This window comes from Acipenser ruthenus, chromosome 8 (genome assembly GCF_902713425.1).
Source record: "Acipenser ruthenus chromosome 8, fAciRut3.2 maternal haplotype, whole genome shotgun sequence".
Taxonomy (NCBI): domain Eukaryota; kingdom Metazoa; phylum Chordata; class Actinopteri; order Acipenseriformes; family Acipenseridae; genus Acipenser; species Acipenser ruthenus.
In genome coordinates this window covers 20158651-20178784 of record NC_081196.1, presented here as the reverse complement: position 1 = coordinate 20178784, position 20134 = coordinate 20158651, and the positions used below count along the sequence as shown (strand labels likewise).

General features: G+C 36.0%; 1 protein-coding gene across 1 annotated transcript in view; it reads left to right on the top strand.

The window, feature by feature from the left end:
* The first annotated feature begins 1910 nt into the window (after window positions 1–1910).
* LOC117972646 (1,4-alpha-glucan-branching enzyme-like) overlaps window positions 1911–20134 on the top strand; it is a 268712-nt gene continuing 250488 nt past the window's right edge. The window contains exons 1-2 of the mRNA XM_059028691.1: window positions 1911–1958; window positions 3143–3240. Of these exons, the coding sequence (XP_058884674.1) occupies window positions 3143–3240 (98 nt within the window). The 5' untranslated portion in view covers window positions 1911–1958. The remainder of the gene's footprint in view (window positions 1959–3142; window positions 3241–20134) is intronic.

Below are 20134 nucleotides of genomic sequence, written 5' to 3'. Positions count from 1 at the left end.
TGATGCTACAACTGGAACTGGTAAGACTGGTGCTGCTACTGCTGGAACTGGTGCTGCTACTGCTGGAACTGGTGCTGACACTGCTGGGACTAGTGCTGCTACTCCTGGGATTGGTAAGACTGGTGTTGCCACTACTTGTACTGGTGCTGCCACTGCTGGGACTGGTAAGACTGGTGCTGCCACTGCTGGAACTGGTAAGATTGGTGCTGACACTGCTGGGACTGGTGCTGCCACTACTGGAACTGGTAAGACTGGGCTGACACTGCTGGGACTAGTGTTGCTACTGCTGGGATTGGTAAGATTGCTGATACTAGTGCTAAGACTGATCAGACTGCTGAGACTTTATGATGCCACGATTAAAAACACAGATTTAGAAAGCTTTACTTTAAATAGTTTGCCAATCTTCCTATGGCCTTATCTATCGAAACGCTGTAACACTTCCTCCTCGGTCATGTCTCTGTGGACATATAGCAGGGCAAGGCCATGCAGTCTATTTTTACCCATACTGCTGCAAGACCAATCAAACATATTGAAAGGATGCACTCAGTTAAACTCTTTCTCGTCATGAACAGGGACCCTAGGAATCCGTTTGCTGTGGAAAACACAGATTGTCTCTATGCTGTAGGAGAATTTATAGTTTTACGCTTGGGGCGGGGCAAAAAACATGCAAGGCTTTTCTTTGTTTGTTTGCTAACCATACCAATACACTTATCATATATATTATTATTATTTATTATTTATTTCTTAGCATACACCGTTATCCAGGGCGACTTACAGTTGTTACAAGATATCACATTATTTTTACATACAATTACATTTTTTTACACATTATTTTATACTTATGTATATTTATGTACATTGCTTTAAATGTACATAAATATACTTTAAACTGCTTCTGGTGTACAGAGGTCAAGGTTGAATGAGGCACACTGTCACATTCATGCTGGAACATAGCTGCAGTTTACTTCAGTATCCAGTGCGTTGTCACCACTGAACAAGCTGTTTAAAGATAACGAAAACGATTAAAAAAAAAAAATAATAACTGGTATTTGTGAAAACGTATCGCAGCTAAACATCACATTGCACAGGGCTGTCAGCAGAAAAACAATATTAATATAATAAATACAATCACTAAACATTCGTACCCAGAGTTGGCTGCTTCTGAAAGAAATGCGTTACAGATTGGTTTCTTCGTTCATCTTTGAGTATGTACAGTACCGAACCATCCACTAAATAACATACGGGACTATCCGCTGCTCCAGGGGCCGGTTGTACTAATGAGAACAAAAAATGGGATCAGATCCGAATTCACTGGAGTTGGATCATAAACAGATGTGGATCCAATTCTGGAGCTACACGCGGGAAAATGACCAATGAGAACGAGAAGCGAACATGTCTGTGTGGCGCGAGGTTTCAATACCCCGGCTGTCAAATTTATATACAGCCTAAGATCACAATAATGTTACGAATAAATGGCAAATAAATAATAATAATATGAAAACATGTTGATTTATATGTCAATCTTAAAAATCTAAGTGGGCACATTATTTTTAAAAAAAATTCTTTGGATATATCTTTGTATTTGTTTTTTTAATGTACCTAGCTAATTTTTACCAAGGCAATGTACGCCTCTGATATATATATATATATATATATATATATATATATATATATATATATATATATATATATATATATATTGTAACGGATGTAGCAGGACAGGGGGCCTGCGATATGAAAAATGTTTTGTTTTATGGCAGGGACAGAAGTAAAGCCTCCCTGCCAAGGTAATTGTTTTATTGTTTGTTTAATTATCACCGGCACCTGGCAATGATTGGAAAGTAGAGCCAGGTGCAGAGTATAAAAAAGAAGCAGTCAGTCTGCTCTAGGCTGCTGAGGAGAAGGAGGCAGAAGGGGTGCTCTGCTTCCAAGCAGTCAAGAAAGTTTACAGGAAAAGTGTAAATTGAAAGAACGAAGTGTTTTGTGTAGCAGGTAAACGGCTTAGCCGCCCTGCGTTATAGTTGAGGTTCCTGTGTGTTTAGTTGGTGCTCAGTGAGAGCTAGGTTTTTGTTTTGTTTGTTTATTTTTGTTTTGTAATGAAAGTGCTTCACTGTGCAGTTCTGTGTCTGGGTCTGTGTTTTTAAAGGGCAAACAAGCCGATAACAGAGAGGCAACGTTACTATATATATATATATATATATATATATATATAATTTGCAGACCACCGCAAGAGGCAAAGTGTAATTCAACAATCGCTAAACCAATCAGGGGCTGCCATTACAGTGAAAGTTGCAATGATAAACAAATAATACACTAGTTTAAATAAAGTCAGTTTGTATGGATTCAAATAATGATTAAAATAAAGTTTGATACATCCTAAAAATCTATATTGGTTTCTTTAGCAGTACATTTTATAAGAGAGGGAGCTGGTTTGGGATATGTTTGGGATATTTTGGACAGCAGTGTGGAGTAGTGGTTAGGGCTCTGTACTCTTGACCGGAGGGTTGTGGGTTCAATCCCTGGTGGGTGACACTGCTGCTGTACCCTTGAGCAAGGTACTTTACCTAGATTGCTCCAATAAAAACCCAACTGTATAAATGGGTAATTGTATGTAAAAATAATGTGATAGCTTGTAACAATTGTAAGTCGTCTGCTAAGAAATAAATAATGATAATAATATGTAGATCTGTCCTCCTAAAAGGCAGGTGGAATAGGGTTACCACATGTCTGTCATAAATATTAAAAGTGCATGCTTTGTATGAATGCATAATAACAATAATAATTAGATGTGGATTAAGGCGTGCTAATTTTGCTGTCTAGCACTGTTCTATTACAAAAGACGAACGGTTTGCTTTTCCTGTTGTGAAATCACCTTTTGAACTTCAAAGTAGCTTGCTCTGCTTCTCATCCTGCATTGTGTAAATCAATGAGATCACAGTATTTTTCCTGATACAATTATCGCGTTGTGATCTCGGTGTTACGTTTTTGTGGGGGTGGTTCACAAATAACTTCTTGTTGAGTTATTTAGCTTATGCGTTGTCTTTAGTCTCAGCAAATAAATTCAGTTTTATACTAAAAAAAAAATACTGTCAGCATCGACTTAATCAGTCTCTGTGTTTGATTGCTCTTGTCTGTTTTGAAGATGGCTGACTGCACGGATAATGTTGCAGTTCCTGGACTGAACAACTTACTACAAATGGATCCGTTTCTGAAGCCGTTTGAAAAGGACTTCACAAGAAGGTAACCTTGAAAAACAAACAAACAAAAAAAAAACACGACATTCTGCTTCATTTTGTGAACGATTCTATTTTACTGGTGCATACTTGTGTGGTGTTAAGTTGAATTCCAGAATGAATAGAGAAAGAATATCCCTGTTAAATATAAATTATGTCTGGATGGTATACTCGCAAACTGTAATCAACTCCACGGCCGTGAGCTTTATGTGTGCATAGTGCCCTTCATTGGGTCGTTTTGAAAAATAAATCAAAATGATATGTTCATTTGTTAAAATCCAGTGACTTTTATTTTGGCGATTAAATTAGTTTTTTCCAGGTGACAGTTCTTCGTGAAGTGTTTTACTTATTATATTAAGATAGGCACACGTAGCATGGTTATGTTAAGCTTCTGACTGTTAAACACACTATGTACAAAACATATACAGAATTTGTAAGTCGAATACGTTTAAGAGTGCTACTGCGTACGTGCAGCAATTTTGGATGGGTGTTGTTTGTAGCACTCCCGGAATCGAGTATTATCAGGGAATAAGAAATACCGGTAAAACTGTTAGTATCACATTAGTCTGCCATGTGCGTTTCTATTGGAATTACAAGTATGTACACGTTTAAGCTTAAGGTTAACTGAGGTGGGTGGCATAGTTGCTGGACAAGTGAAACAGTAACCTTGTTGGGGAATCAGAATAGTTTCTGGTATCAAACTAAATGTTTATGTTTTCTATAAAGGTTGACCAACGATTGATTGCTTCTAGTAAGATAACACTATGCATGTTTTAGATGTATTAGTGTGGTTACAAATGATTTACTTAAAGCTGCAGTGGCTTTTTAACTGGTGTGTTTACTGCATTACTCCATAGGGTTTAGCCACTTTGTTTTAAAAAAACAAACAAACAAAAAAAAAAAAACCAGAGCAGATTCATTAGAGGGGCATTCATTTATCCCTACAGTCAGATGTTTTTGCCATAGTGTAACAGCCCAGCATTTATGACTGTTTTAACAACAATGTGTTTAAAGTGCTATAGTAAACTTATTTAAGGATTTTTTTTTTCCTTTCAAAACCCTTGTAGTAGTTAACGTTTCCATTGTTACAAAAAGCATTGGATATTTTTGAAACATTACAAGAAATATAAAAGGTTAATGTTTCTCTTTTTTTCTACCTTTTTGGATGTTTTGGATTTTTATGATAATTAATTATATAGTTGCACCCAGTGCGCTGGCGTAGTTAAAGCAGAGGCAAGAGACAGGATTCTTAACAACTGTTGCTCTTTATTAAGCTGACCAAGCAGTACTTCTGCACATGCGCTTACAGTAGCACTGATAAGTGCTAGAACCAGGCAGTGACAGAGACACACACAGAAACGAGAGGGGAAGGCCACCCCTGAACGGAGACAGCCAAATGGGGGTGGCCACGGCAACACTGGAAAACACACGGTAGGGGGGACACAACAGACAACAAATGCATCAAAGGCAACCAAATAAACACATTCAATAACTCATAATTAATAAACAACAAGGACAGTGCGGTTTGCTTGACCGCACAACATTCTGGGACACCGCTGCAACATTTCTGTCAGTCCTGTAGACGGCAGCAGCAGACGCGCTACAATGTATAGAGAAAAATTGTGTGTGTATATATATATATATATATATATATATATATATATATATATATATATATATATATATAATAAAAAAATAATAATGAGTTACCTAAGGTACCCCGGAGTAAAATTCTAAATTTTTGTCAATTTAACATAAATGGTTGAACCTAAATTTTGTAAAACTCAACAATAACCAAATTCACCCCATAGTGAACAGTTGCAAGGAAAACCTCAAGTTGCATAACCATACTAATATTGTATAACTGACAAATGTTGTACATTAAACGTTGGCATGATTGGTTGCATATGTCCATGTAACACAGTGCATTATCTGTGTTTTCCAGTTTGTCTTTTTGTGGTCTGAATAACAGACACAAAATAAATAATCAAATGGTGAGTTTTTGTTTGCAGCCTGAAACCTCATGCCAGGACTGCCTGTGAAAACGCAGGGGACTTGCTGTTGTTTATCGTCAATGGTTCTTTGGTCCAAGGTGCACTCTGTGTTGCAGCTGTCTTCAGCACTGGGACTAGAGGAAGTGGAACTTTTCAATTTTTCCTGAACATATTCAGAGTCACTGCTGGGGGTTTGAGATTCCCCAAAGAAAATGCCTTGCCATGGTTATACAGATCTAGAAGTAAATAAATAAATGCATATACTGTATATAAAGACATATACCATAGTTTTCAGATCTACAATAAATTAAATAAAAAACATAAAACTGCATCAGCCCCTACTTCCTACATCTGATTTATTACATTCACGGTTCTCACCAGGAATTTTTCACAGCGTGATGGTGGCACGCCAAAAGAACCGGAGATCCTTGCAATCCCCTGCAGGAGAGGCAGGACAAGTCCTGCACATGCTTACGCTTTGTGGAAGTAGTTATCAGCGTATATAATATTCTATACCGATGGCTGTCAGTAGGTAGATGCGAAGTGTGCGTCATAGGATGATGTACTCCCAAGGAATGCATGGACGCCATTCCACGGAGGGGAAACAAGATTTTTGCCGTAGTGTTATTGTTTCTGTCAGACTGAGAAACCTGTTTTTACCTTTCAAAACATTAAGAATGGCCTATGATTATGTGGCTATAATTAGTGCTGTTTTTTTCTTCTTTCAAAAATAGCATAAATATTAGGTTTTATAAACATTTTTTTTAAATTCATGACTGTTGTGTAGTTTCTGCATGTGAGTTGTATTTGTAGTTAAAATAATACAGGCTACTTACTGATTACTAATACCGTGCATCATCTCACATTTTTAATATTCTAATAAACTGTGATCATGCGATTGTGGAGTTTTGCTTTTGTTGTCGTTGTTGCACCATTAAAAGACTTAACACATACTTGATCACGTGTGCTAGCAAGAATAAGTGGGAAAACTCATTTGTCACTGTTGTTCATAGTTAAGGAATATACAACATAAATGTTTTTTCCACTTATCACAAGTAACACTGGACATGTACTGTGCCCCACATTTTATATTTTAAAACTATATGAAAACCTGTCTATCTATGGGAAACTGAAGTCATACAAAAGGATTGTTGTAAAATTGTGGAACTTTGGATTTTCTTCTAAAGACCTTGAAATAAAAAAGATTGAATATCTCAAAGTGTTTGGAATACACATTACTGTTCTTTGTCTGAACGATCTATTTATTTAACCCAGCTTGTTATGGTATAATAATAAAGATCTGCAACGGTGTTGGTTGTTACAGAGCCAGTGGCGGAGGAACACAAAGATGGGCCCAGGTGCAGGTTTTTTGTGGGCCCCCTTCAATTTACACTTTTGTACTCCACTTTTGTGTTTTGGAGGCATATATTTACAATTTAAAATACACTATTGGAAATCACAAAGTAAATCAGATTTGTGTGAAATCGCAAATGGTATTCAAGCTGTCTTAACTCGCTCTCTCCAATGGTGTACAGTTGACCGTGTTGCACCTGTGTGACGTATTTTAATTTTGTATCGTGTCCTGAGACCTTGTCATAACTGCAGAAAGGAGAACACGGCGGGCCCTGTAGAATGAATAAATGAATAATCACCGAGGTGGATGGCCCTGAAAATGAATACATTGCTTATATAATGATTTCAACTTTTGAGTTTGCCAGCCGGGGCCCCCTAAGTGTGTGGGCCCCTGTGCAACTGCACTGGCTCTTCCTCCGCTGCTGTACAGAGCTGTGTATCCGGGACGCACCCAGGGATCTCATCCATTCACAGGGGGGAATGTGCTAATAAAGTTCAGTGAAGTTCAATCTCGTCTCCGTGTCGTATATATTACACACACCAAACTAAAGAACATGCTGTCACAACCAACCCATTGAAGAGTATTGAGAGCTCAAACAAGTATTTTAAGCAAACAGATTTCTCACATAAAGGAATAATCAACAATGTTTCACAGGATTATTATTTTTTGGAAACTGAAAACACAGCGTAACGGCCTGAATACAGTGTCATTTTCCAGGTAACAACGTAACAGCCCGTTACTCTCAACAGCGCATGGCGAGAACCCTGACATTATATGTCCGTCCACAGTACAGATAAAATATTAGTGTAACCTCCATCCTCGTCAGGATACAAATGCTGTGCTGTAGTTATTACAATGAAGAGCTACAGTAACACAGAATGCAATAAAATAAATACACACACATTATATATATATATATATATATATATATATATATATATATATATATATATATATATATATATATAATCTACAGTCACCTCCAAAATTAATGGCACCCCTGATAAAGATGAGCAAAAAAGGCTGTATAAAATACACAGGTAATGAGCTATATAACTATAGCTGTAACTATCACTATTACCTGCTGTATTATTGAATTGTGGTTTGTCAAACTTGTACTTTACTTGAACAAAAGTTATTGTATTTCTTGCTCTTATTTTATTACTTGTATTGTAACGCTTGAAATGTTTTTGCTTACGATTGTAAGTCGCCCTGGATAAGGGCGTCTGCTAAGAAATAAATAATAATAATAATATATTTTATGCTCAAATACATGGGAAAACCATATTCTTTTATTCTAGTACAATTTCTGAGTTTTTTATTAACAAGTAATAAATTTTTTTTTCTCAAAAAGATAGGTGTCAGAATTATTGGCACCCCTAAAGATTCTTATAAATACAATCAAACAAAATCTGCATTAACATTCTACTTCTTTAAATTCATCTCAGTCTTAAGGAACTGTATTGTGGCCTTCCATGGCTTCCTGTTTCACTGGGGTATAAAAATGAGGTAACACGCATATGAAATCCATTTGGGGAAAGGCAAATAACTCATACATGAAAAGAGACAAATAGTTGTTGACCTTCATAAATCAGGCAATGGGTACAAAACAATAGCTCAAAAACTAAATATACCACTTACTACTATTAGGGCAATAATTAAGAAGTTCAGAACTACTGGAACAGTGGTAAACTTGCCTGGTAGAGGACGCAAGTGTATCTTGCCCCAACGCACAGTGAGGCAGATGGTTCGGAAGGCAAAGGGAAATCCAAGGGCCACAGTTGGAAAATTACAGAACTTGGTTGCATCTTGGGGTCACCAAGTCTCGAAATCTACAATTACATGCCACCTCCATGCCAATAGGCTATTTGGAAGGGTTGTCAGAAAAAAAGCCTTTGAGAGCAACCAACAAACGTAAGCACCTGGAGTTTGCTAAATGGCATTGGCACTTCGATTGGAACCAGGTGCTATGGTCAGATGAGACGAAAATAGAGCTCTTTGGCCACGCACACCAGCGGTGGGTTTGGCGTCGAAAGAAGGATGCATGTGCAGAAAAGAACCTCATACCTACTGTAAAATATGGTGGTGGATCTTTGATGTTATGAGGCTGTTTTGCTTTGCTCAATGGCATCATGAACTCTATCCAGTACCAGGACATTTTAGCCAAAAACCTGGTTGCCTCTGCCAGGAGGCTGAAACTTGGCCGCGAGTGGATCTTCCAGCAAGACAATGACCCCAAGTACACATCAAAATCCACAAAGAAATGGTTAATTGACCACATAATCAACATTTTGCAATGGCCATCTCAGTCTCTGGACTTGAACCCCATTGAAAACCTGTGGTTTCAATTGAAGAGGGCAGTCCATAAGCGCAGACCGAAGGATATCAAGGATCTGGAAAGATTCTGTATGGAGGAATGGTCTAAGATCCCCCCCAATGTGTTCTCCAATCTCATTAAACATTATAGAAAAAAACTCAGTGCTGTTATCCTTGCAATGGGAGGGTGCACAAAGTACTGAAAACAAGGGTGCCAATAATTGTGACACTTCATTTTTTTTGGAAATAAATTTATAATTTGAGAAATGTGTAATTGTGGTTGATTCCAATGCATCATTAATAAAGTCTAATATATTCCACATGTTGGAAAATTACGATATAGCTCAGTACTGGTATTATTTATTTTATACAGTCCTTTTTGCTCATCTTTATCAAGGGTGCCAATAATTTTGGAGGTGACTGTATAATATATATATATATATATATATATATATATATATATATAATTGGCGTCAGACCCCCACCCCCACTCCCTACATTTGATTATTAATTTATATATTCAGGTATATTACAGGTTTTGAATGATAAATATAAAACAGTGTCTCATCCTAATTTATACTAAACTTTGTTAATTTCACCATTGTACTAATGTTATGAAAGAAAAACACTTAAAACAAATGTACTACTTTCAATGATTAGGCCTATATAGAATATAATATATTTATTTAGATATAATAATGACTTAGAATAACAAATGATGCATAACACAGCGTCGCTTCCAAGTTCTTATCTATTTGCAGTGTATCCCATATTTTAATGTCGGTATAAATGGTACATTTCAGCATTACATTAACGTAATGATTGAAAAACACGGTATTAAACCAACTGCTATTTTCAGTGATTTAACTAAAAAAAAATAACAGGATATAATATGAATATAAATGTAGTATGGAAATTACACTGAATACATGCTTTTAGTTTCATATAAACACCTTTCTAAACTTTATAATATCATAAAAGTAATTACTTGCGTGTATTAAATATTTTTGATTGTCATTGAAATCCAAAATAGAAAAACAGATGATGTTTGCTTAGCCGAAAAAATCCTTATGTGATAACTGGATGATCCTCACTTATGTAGTCTTCTGACTGACAGTGATGGAGCCAGTTGGCGCTGAAGAAACTGATCAAATCATAATTTACAAAGGTGATGGCCTGTTAATCGAGTCATATAGGTGGACGGAGACAAACCTGTCTGCTCCTCGAAGGGCTTGACAGTCTGCATGCTAAATTTGGTGCTTCTTGATAAGACTGCCATGGTTACACAGTGTAAAAGGGAAACCTCGCGCAAAATCGAACGTAGCCAATGGCTGCTACCTAACGATCGCTAAGGGAATCGAACATAGTAGATAGAGGCTGCAAAGGGGTTACATGTCTAGTATTGTTAATCTCAACATGAGTTTAAACCAGGATTTTTTTATCTGTACTATATGATTATTGGTAAATAATGCTGAAATGTTTCATATTTAATTCTTGATCCAAAAAACACTTTATTACCTAAGATAGGGCTGTTTTGTAACAGAAAAAAAATAGTTTTGCATATACTTCTTAATACATGCATATACTTCTAAATAAATGTATTTCTAAAGTTTATAATATAACAAAATTAATTCTTTGTTTGTATTCAATGTTTTCATTGTCCTTTTGCTATAGAAAATAAACAGTTTTTGTTGGTCCGAAAAAGAAAACTCAGTGCAGGTGATTTGGAAATGTGGGTGTGAGAGAGTGACAGCTTCAATACCAACCAAAGTCTCTATCTTCAAAGCAAACAGCCAATCAATCAAGCTGTATACAGTAAGTGAGCAGAGACAAGTCTTGTAGGTTCGCAGTGGGCTTGACTGTCTTTGTATAAAGTTTGGTGCAGTTTAATGATGGAATGCCGTAGTTGCATAGCTAAGAAGGGACACATAAAATCGAACATGGCCGATGGCTGCTACTCAAAGACCACTAGTGGAATCGAACATAGCCAACGGAGGGTTAAAGTAATCATCTATTTGCGGCCTTGTTTTCTGAAAGTCCTGCACTTTCCTGATCACTTCATCTGGGAAGTAAAATTGGCCCCACCTCAAATGACTGACATGCTTGCAGCCAGTAAAATGCTTTAACTCAGACACTGCTGAGGTGAAAAGACGTTTAACAGATATCCTAGAAGGGAAGGTAAGAAAACTGAACATTTGAGACCTATGTAGTCAATGGAATCGTGAAAATATTTTGTTACAGTAGCTACATCCACTTCAAGGAAGTGTACAGGGCGGTTTTAAGTGTGTGATTAGATCAAAGTTTATATTATTAAATTGTTAGTATAATGCCTATAGTTTTCAAGGGCTCCTGATTTTCCATTCTGTTTTCCAAAATGACTAATTCCGTTTTTTACCAATTTATTGAGAATTAACAATGCAATTTGAACATAAATAACATTTTTACTGTAGTTTTCAGGAAAATCTTTTAATTAAAGCAGTCCACTAGTAACAATGTACTGCAGGTCAGTCAACAAATATAGGTGTTTTGAAAAAACACATTATTGCTGGCATTACAATATACAGAATAGTCAAACGAGAGGCGTTATTACAAAAATATACAATTTTCATAAAATTACAAATTAAATACAATGTTCAGGACACTTTTATCTCTCCCATCTGTAGTTTCATCTGCAACAACGCAGACTGGTTTATGCTGTACTTGCTGTAAAGCTGCTTGCACATGTTTCTCGTATACCCTGGCCAGATAGAGTTGCCTTAGTTAGAGTAGGGCTCTTCAACTAGTTTTTTTTCATTTAAGGGGGCCAGATTGGAAAGAAAGTTGAGTAGGCAGGCCAGAGTATTTTACTCTGCACATTTTTTAAGCAATATAATAAATATTATATAACTTAATGTTCATATATTGAACAAGACTTACACATTTTACCATATGAATAGTACTTTAATAGTATAACAGTGTGAGAATTTAACAGAGTGTCATTACAAACATTTTAAAATGTATGTGACATATTCATAGTATAACTGTTGAGAAGAGATCAGCGCTTCTACTTTTGAGCTTTTAACTACTGTGCCCTCTGGATACGTATTTCCAAAAGCTCCTTGTTTGGTTTCAAGATTCATATTGTTACCTGTTTTCTCGTTATCCAATGATCCAAGTAACATACAAAAATGTTTTATACACGTATCATCGCTGGGCTTCTGGGTAGTGTAGATTTCAAAGCAATCCATTATTGTTTATAGAATAACAGTAGTAAAGACGGTTTACGCAGGGTTTTAGTTGATGACAAAAGTATCACCTTACACCTAAGATAATTCAAGGAAATGTTACAATACAAGCATTTAGTGAACATTAGCTAGTAATTAATATGACAAAGACCACATACCACAATTTTTGGTGGTTTAACAACACAAAAGCACTTAAGCAATTTCAAATAATTGTTCATCTCAAAAGTCTTGGCACCCCTTCTTTAGTATTTCATGTGGCCTCCTTTTGCTTTTATTATGTGTTTCAGACGTTTATGATGATTCTTAACTAGCAGGTTATATCTAGTTGATGAAATCTGGGCCCATTCTGTCTTGCGTATTTCCTTTAGCTCCGTTGACAGATTGGATACACAATGCTTGGCTAATTCTTTTTTTGTCAAATCAGTATAAAGCTTTTCTATTGGATTGAGATCTGGTGATGACAAAGGCCATTCCAGAACGGCTATCTTTCGTTTTCAATAATTTCAGAGTTGACTGAGCCATATGCTTTGGGTTATTGTGGTGTTGGAAGATAAACTGTCTGCCAGTTGGGCTGCGAGTAGATGGTATCATTGTACTTTAGAATGTTTTGATACATGGCTGCATTCATTCATTCTGTCTTCAGTCACATGAGTGTCTCCAGTCCTGGAACTGCTATAACATTCCCATATCATGATCGGCCCACCGCTATATTCAACTGCAGGTATAAGGTGTTCTTCATTTAAGACTTTCCCTTTTTTTTCCCTCCAAACATACTGTGGTTCATTTTAGTCTCATCGGACCAGAGAGTTTTATTGGAGAATGCTTCAGATTCCTGTTTCTTGGCTTATTTAAGACGGTTTGTTTTATTTATTCTTTAACGGTGGTTTGCAGTGTGATCTACGTGTGACGATTCTGTGTTCTGTTATGCACTATTATGGCTGATTCTTCTAAATATTTCTTTACAGTAAGTTCTTTTAATCTTGGTTTCTCCTACCTGCTGTGCCAATACGTTTCTTTGGAAGTCCACTTCTTTCAATTATTTCAGTTGAATTTGTTCTGTGGTACTTTTTTATTATTGCTCTGATTTTGGTGTTCCATATTTCTTTTGATATTGTTCTGTAGCCATTTCCTTTGTTGTAGTTTGCTACGAGTGCTTTTCTTAAACATGAATCCAACTCCTTTGTCTTGACCATCTGCTCTGTTGCCAAAACATTCTTCTTCAACAGATGTTGGAAATAATAACCTCTTTTTATGGCCATTGGCTTTATAATACAGCTTAGTTAGTGTGTAATGGTTTTCAATTATATATATATATATATATATATATATATATATATATATATATATATAATTTAACTAGTTATATTACATTTTTGCAGACTTTTAATGAAAAGATGCCAATACTTTTGTCATGAACAAATATTTGAAATTGCTTAAGTGTTTTGGTTTTTTATAAAGATTGTTAAACTAACAGAAATTGTGTATTTTTGTTTTGTCATATTTATTAGTGACTAATGTTCACAAAGTGCTTGTCATGTTTTGTTGAATTATCTGATAAGTTTAGGGTACCAATACTTTTGTCTGTGCCTGTATAATGTACAGTGGTGCCTAAAATTATTGACATATTCCTGTTTTTTTACAATGTAATTTTATGAAACATTAAGTTTTTTCTTTCATTTCTTAATTTAAAAGTATAGAACTGTAACACCTTAATGAAAAATACAGTTGGCCTGCATTCAGACTTTTCACATTGCATTTAAAAAAAAAAAAAAGGTTTGGCACATTATTTGATATTTTATAAATCTGAACTCTTCAGTAAAGCCTGGTTAGTTGGCAAGAATGGGGGGGGGGAGGTAAAGTAAATTGTGCTGCTTTTTATTACATGTTTAGTCTTTCATTACATGTATAGTCTTTCAAAAAGGATTTTACACATGGAATAAAATGAACCGATACGATAGAAGCCTGATCTGATTTTCTTTTTTGGGCAGTTACACTTACACAGGAGTAAATGTTCTTGTAGCTAAACACATATTTACACAGAAATAAACCTCAGGTTTTTTTTTTTTTTATCAAAAGGACCACCTCTTCTATTCAGTAACTTCAGCAATGACCAGTTGAGCATTGTGTGACAATGTGTGGTGATGTGGACATTTTGCACTTGGCAGGATTTGACCCAGGCCTCCTAAGGTGAAAGAACAGCAGTAAATGTGGGGTTAGTTTAAGCAGTATTGAACCTACAATAAGTTTGCAACATTCAGTTACTGTTTAACAAGCAAGGCTGTTTCATACAGTGTCTGTTGAAATGTGACTTTCTGGCATGTTTGTTGAAATCTTTTGATTACTCTGGTGACTCAGTAACAGCAGTAACTGATGTGTCTTGAGTGCTCTGCCTGTTTGGTTACCACACTCACTCTGTCAGTCTTAATCAGACTTCACTGTGCCTCATTTGAGTTAATTCATTGAGATGAAGTGTCTGAAGTGTAACATCACATTATTTCACCAGTCAGGAAACTGAGACGCATATGTTCAGAAATTGAGCATTCAAAAGTGCAGTCAATCTCCTTTTAATTAAGTTTCACTGACAGAGTTAACTTTCGGCAATTATCCAGGTATTGCATGTATACAACAAAACACAGTACATTTGAATTTGAACTCATTTGGTTAGTACAAGACCCTGTGCTGGTATTTAACAGGCACTGTAGTTCACAACCTAAGTAGAGACCAATTGTGTTTGTAAAGGACTTTCTGGTGCATCAAGCTTTTTAAAATAACAGTATCTGGCATAAACCTAGAATATTCTTTAGTTGAGAGAGTTAACATAGGGAGACACAATACACAGCAGATTAGTCCATTGTGTGTCAGATGTAAATTTCATGAATTAATGAATGAGTCATAATTCAGCAGATCAGTAAGCGGAGAATTAGGCAGGATAAATATTTATTTTTGCATACCACTCAGGAAACCTCTTGATATAAAACTGTCATGGCAGTTCACCTTCCGTTGATTAAAGAACACAGGCCTTGGACTTTGCATCACTGGGGGGAAAAACAACATGATGTCAAGACAATCAGTGTTTACCCTGTCTGTCTACGGATGGAATAATTAGTATTGATGCAGCCACAAGATGCCCTTCGATTGACTGTTTGCCAACTGTCCAAGCTGTTGGTGGCAGAATGATTGTTGCATGGTTTTATTTATTTATTTGTTTTGTATAAAGGGTAGCAAGGGCTCCAACATGTATTAGGCTATACATGAGCCAATTTTGGAGCACCATTATGGAAATTATTGGTATTAAATTGCAGTGACCAATATTCACACATGTAATAACTTGATATACATGAGAGACGTGAAACCAAGGTCCTATTGTAAGTTACTCTGCAGCAGTTGTTGATGATGCATAGTTAACACCCTAGTCTATATAAGTCACTTTGGATAAAAGCGTCTGCTTCAATTACATTATTTATTTTGGAGATACTTTGATTTAAAAAAAAAAGTCCTGTGTAACAATACAATAGCTTTGTGTCTGTGTGTGGTTTTTAAAAACAAAGCATTTAAGCCTGATTTGAATTCCAATCTAAATTTAACAAATTATTTAATCACAGTTTTAGCTGCCAGTTTTAAATTGTATTAGTGCTGGGAGGAATACAGGATTTCAGTAATGTTCGGATATTCGCTCGTAATTTAAATATTCGTTTGGATATTTGTTCGTTTTCAAAAAGTAATAAAAGCCGTCACAGTCAGCACTCGGGTATCTGTTAGCCAGACACACGTCAGTAGCATTTTACTGCCATTGTATTTAGAATAAAATCAATCCCCATTATTTATATGTAACAAATGAATGCACTTACCCGTCGCATGCGATTTCCGACTCCTTCACCGGTTTTCTGATACAAAGGCTATCTCTTAAATGTTACAATGTACTTCTTTATCCGTCACAGTCTCTTGATTGTGCAGTTACACAGCGCTTCATCCAATTTCACATGATGAAAATGCAGCAAAAACAAAGCGAACAAGACAAGCTACGGTAATGGGCAGGGCAGCAGTGTGGAGTAGTGGTTAGGGCTCTGGACTCTTGACCGGAGGGTCGTGGGTTCAATCCCAGGTGGGGGGACACTGCTGCTGTACCCTTGAGCAAGGTACTTTACCTAGATTGCTCCAGTAAAAACCCAACTGTATAAATGGGTAATTGTAGGTAAAAATAATGTGATATCTTGTAACAATTGTAAGTCGCCCTGGATAAGGGCGTCTGCTAAGAAATAAATTATATATATATAATTATATAATGTAAAAAACTTAATCAGTAAACAGTTTTAGAATCTGTGATTAAATTTTTTTTTTTTTTTTTTAAATCTGAGCTTTAGATGCTGTTGTGCATTTTCGTTTGCAAGTGAACTATGAAATTAGGGCTTTATCGAGCACTATATTCTGCAATTTTGAATACTGACTTTGGATACTGTTAATTCTGGAAACTGGTGTTGTATTTTTAATCTTTTTGCTAAATTGCATTGCCTTTTACATAAGGCTGGGGGCGATGCCTAATTTTTCACTGTCGATATATTGTTATTCAAAAAAGCAGATGCACTGATTCATCAATGTTATGAAAGGGGGGGGGGGGGGGGGGGGGAATGCAGTAATACATGTGGAGCTGTGGATTACTGTGTAACATTGCAAGTAACTCTTTAAATACTGTTATGCATATATTATTATTGTTTTTTTACCTTATTCGTGTTGATTTGTACCAGTTGGGGGTCAAAGCAAAATTTTTAAAAAAAGTTTAAATTCATAAACCAGACAGATTCATAACAATCAATCAAGAGAAAAACTACGCAGGACATTAACAAAAGGCAAAACAATAACAGTACACTTGTAAAACACAGGTGTAAAAGACAACATTTACCTTTTTCATCCCTATCCAATATTTTTTTTTTATATTATGAAGTAGTTTTATGCAATGCAACATGTAAAAATGGTTCCACTGCTCCCTACATCCTCTTTTTTTTAAAGAAAAAATTCCACGGAGGTCCCATGTAATGTATCAGCAGAACAGGGTTTTAAGTGAATCTGATCGACTATTAGTGGACGTGACCAAAATGATGTCTTCCTGTTGATACCTAGACAGATGTTAGTGGCGATATTAGTTAACAGCCTAGAGTGAACGTATAAACATGGAGGGTTCCACCCGTGTCAGTCTTGTGATAGTACTTCTATAGTAGATGCCACTTATTATCAACCCCTTGGTTCCCAGCCAAAAGTTGTTAATAAGCAGAAAGGCCACCGTTTCAAGTTAATTTCAAGTTTATTTCAAGTTTATTTGTGTGGAGCCTATATACACCGTACTTTTAGAATGCACATCACTGAAATACGCGTTTTAAGAGAACATCACTGAGATAGACATTACATTTCTGTTTATTAAACACAATACAAGAATAAACCATTGTAAACTATAATAAAAATAGGCCTACGGTAAGCTACTCTGCAACAATGTAGCCTACTATACTACCAATGGTCCTTGGAGAAAAGTAAACTGTTGATACTGTAATTACATTTAATAATCAAGCACAATTTTAAAAATAGCTGTCCAATGTCTGCTTTTACGATTCGCCATCTCCAGCTGTAAGTGTACACTGGAAAAATAATATAACTATGTTGATGCAATATGTAAAAACGCAGATGTTATGGTTGAAAACGCAGATTTTGAGATATGCCTTTTACAAATGCACATTTTTAAAGGCTAGCGCGACCTCTGCATCTCATTAAATAGTCATGCAAATTAGTTACCAGAGTTTCCCAAACCATTACTTTCTCTCTACTTTTCTTTCTTGCTGTCTTACTTTAGAAAATAATTGTCAAACATTGAAAGACATTGTAGCTCGCTCGATCGATACGGTATTTGTAATTCTAGCACAACGCTCTTAACTTGCTCTGTTACTTTGAAGACTGCTGCTCAGATCCAATCCCATCAGTAAACACTCGCAGGGGTCGGGGTAGGTGGGAGAAGGTGAGCTCAATCGCATGCAGATTCAGACCTGAGGGGAGCAGAGAGGCTCTGCACTTAATGCAAAAAAAAAATTGTCAATTCCAAATTAATAAAAAATAAAAGCTTTCCTTTCCTTAAACCCTTTACACAAAAACGATGCACAGGCTTGACTATCTAACTGTCAAACGATACGATGCATCGCCTCAGCCTTAAAGATGTTACACCATGTAACAAGTTAAAGTAGAAAAATATCCCAGTAGTAAAGAATACGTTGTGTAGGGCTTACTTTACCCTAGTGAATTAACTACAAAACAAAGGATGCCAAATAGCAGTTCAAGTTAAATATTTTGTTTATTCCTGAAATAAATAGTACATAAAGTTGACACTGCATTTTATTTATTTTTTACTTTTATTTTTCATTCTGTGTTCTGAGTCTCTCTACCTGCCGATTAACATCCTGGGCCATGACGCTACCTTGTCACAGGGGGGAATAATTCCATGTTTGTATTCGTTCTTATAGCTGAATTTATATATTTTTAAAAAAGCTAGATAACTAACACATTCTAAACTACAGAAGAATGATGGTATGGAATTTAAAGCAATGTACTGTAATTCCAAGGAGCTGCCCCAAACCAGTACTGGATCTGGGAAACATGCAATGTGGGTGTGCTTGCTGTAAATAATATCTCAGGAAATAAAGTTATTTAAAGGTAAGTGAATACTGGAGAAGACAGTTATTACTTAGGAATATAACAACTAGACCTGACTGGGGCCAATTAACCAATTTCAAACAAAACCTGTTTATTCATCAACTGCACCAGTACTTTATTTTCAGTATTGGTATGGGCCAGGGTTGGGGTCAATTCCTTCTTCAAATCAGTTTCCAATTCCCCTTGTATGGGCACCCAATCTCTTAACATTCTCTTCAGTTTCAAAGTCTGTTATAAACAATAACATCACAGACAGCCTCAGCCAACTAAAATAATTATTTTCAAAACATTAACAAACCTAACAACGGATTGACTAAATAAAGGTTTGCTACAGTAAGACATTTTGTAGTTTTGTAACATATCAACACTTCAATCTCATTAACAAGTCTGCTCGTTTGCGTCTTGTGCTAGTACACTTTTTCCCTCATGCACAGACATTCTTAAAACTCTATAGTATCAATAAACTCTACCCTTAATTGTAATACCAAAGCTTGTTTTTTGTTATATATACCCCCCCCCCCCCCACCCCGAGAAGCACCACAACCTTCTAGCTCACCTCACCCTGGCATAATCAACACCTTATGTTAATATTGTAATATAATTTGAATAATACAAAAATAAACTTAACTTGATTGACATAATGTGTTGTGGTCATGTGACAGCTTGGTTTCTGGACAAAGACCTAATGCTAAGAACAATTTAGGTACCGGATTTATATTGCCATAACATTTACTAAATGTCTTGGAACCATGACATTGGCATTTGCCCTAATATATGTTATGTTAAGGTCATGTGATTTTAAGTTTTTGAGGTATAGTGATAGAACACTAAGGTATTGTCTTAATATTTGTAACACAGGTGTATTTGTGATTGAGTACATGTACATGCTAATTCCTGTAAAGAACCACTGAGCGAATAATCCATGATTCATATATTGGAATATGTGCTTAAGTTTCCTACAGAAGGAATCGGCAACAACTTTGTGAGACAATCCATCACCACCTTTACTCTTAACAGGGTTTATTTGAAGCTCAATTTAACAAAACTGTTCGTTCTAAAACTTCTTTGCCATCTTGTCATTAACGTATTGTTTGCTGTCCACATTGCAGGGCAGACTTTTCTGCAGACTCTTTATTAGAATGATGGATGTGCATTTGCAGTGTTACTGTAATGATGTGAAGCTTTAGGAGGATTTACCAATTAAGTTCAGTTGTGCTGTCACACTGCTGACTTGTATACTGGTCTAGGAAAGATAATGTAGATTGCACTAATAGTATAGGAAAGATAACTCCACTAAAAACATCAGACCTGTAAACTTTTTGTTTT